The sequence below is a fragment of the Myotis davidii genome, unplaced genomic scaffold (assembly GCF_000327345.1).
Source record: "Myotis davidii unplaced genomic scaffold, ASM32734v1 scaffold458, whole genome shotgun sequence".
In the NCBI taxonomy this organism is placed as follows: Eukaryota; Metazoa; Chordata; class Mammalia; order Chiroptera; family Vespertilionidae; genus Myotis; species Myotis davidii.
In genome coordinates, this window is record NW_006289819.1 from 3305654 (window position 1) to 3306520 (window position 867).

Consider the following 867-nt stretch of genomic DNA (forward strand, 5'->3'; position numbering starts at 1 on the left):
AAGGACCTCACCATTTTATAGAGGAGGAAGCATAATCCCCATTCGCTATGATGAAGGGAGCGGAGGGGCTGTGGGAGCAGGGAAGGGCCCTTGGTTCTGCCTTGAGCCCAGGTTGGTTCTCCAGGGCCACCTGCGGCCATGTGGGACTGTCCCTCAGTCCCAGAAGGTTCTTGCCGCCATGCCTTTGCTCAGGTGCTTCCCTCTTCCTTGAGCACCTTTGTCTCCATTTCCATCTGTATACGTCCGATCCGTTTTCAAAACCTGTCCCAATGCCACTATCTTCAAAGAGCCCTTTTTTTCTTCTCCCATTGCAGTCAACCTGTCGCTGTACCGCCAAAGCACACTGTGTACATCTGATTAACACTCTCGTCACACACAGTGTAGCAGCACAGTTACTTGTGTCCAAACCTGGCGCCCTGCCAGCGGGAGAGATCTTCCAGGGCAGGGCTGCGGCTCTTCTGTCCCCAGGGCTGGGCACAGCGGTCCCGCCGCAGTCGCAGTGAAGGCCAAGGAAGGGGGCGTTTTCTCTGCAGTCCTTGCAAACATTTGGGCATGCTCAGTGTCGACTATTAGTCCCTTCCTAGAACCAACCCCTCACCCACTACTCCCCAACCTTCTGATGGTCCCTCACTTTGGAAGGCTTTAACATTTCAGGTCCTTCTCTCCTCCACTCCTTGCCCCCCTCCCCCCGACCCCGATCTTTATTTAGTTGCTACGGCAGCATCCGGCTTGTTTCAGCAAAGAAATAGACCCAGGCTTTGTGCGGGAGCTGTCAGAGAGCCGGGGATGTGGCTCCTTTAAGAGAGACCAACGAGAGGGCGTGGCCTGCGGAGAGCAGGCCAAAAGTAGGCGCGGCTCCTTTAAGAA

At 55.5% G+C, this 867-nt stretch overlaps 1 protein-coding gene across 1 annotated transcript in view; it reads right to left on the reverse strand.

Moving 5' to 3' along the window:
* Positions 1–324, reverse strand: part of SLC6A9 (solute carrier family 6 (neurotransmitter transporter, glycine), member 9) — a 52932-nt gene extending 52608 nt beyond the window's left edge. The window contains exon 1 of the mRNA XM_015563194.1: positions 216–324. Within this exon, the coding sequence (XP_015418680.1) occupies positions 216–309 (94 nt within the window). The 5' untranslated portion in view covers positions 310–324. The remainder of the gene's footprint in view (positions 1–215) is intronic.
* Positions 325–867: the final 543 nt, after the last annotated feature.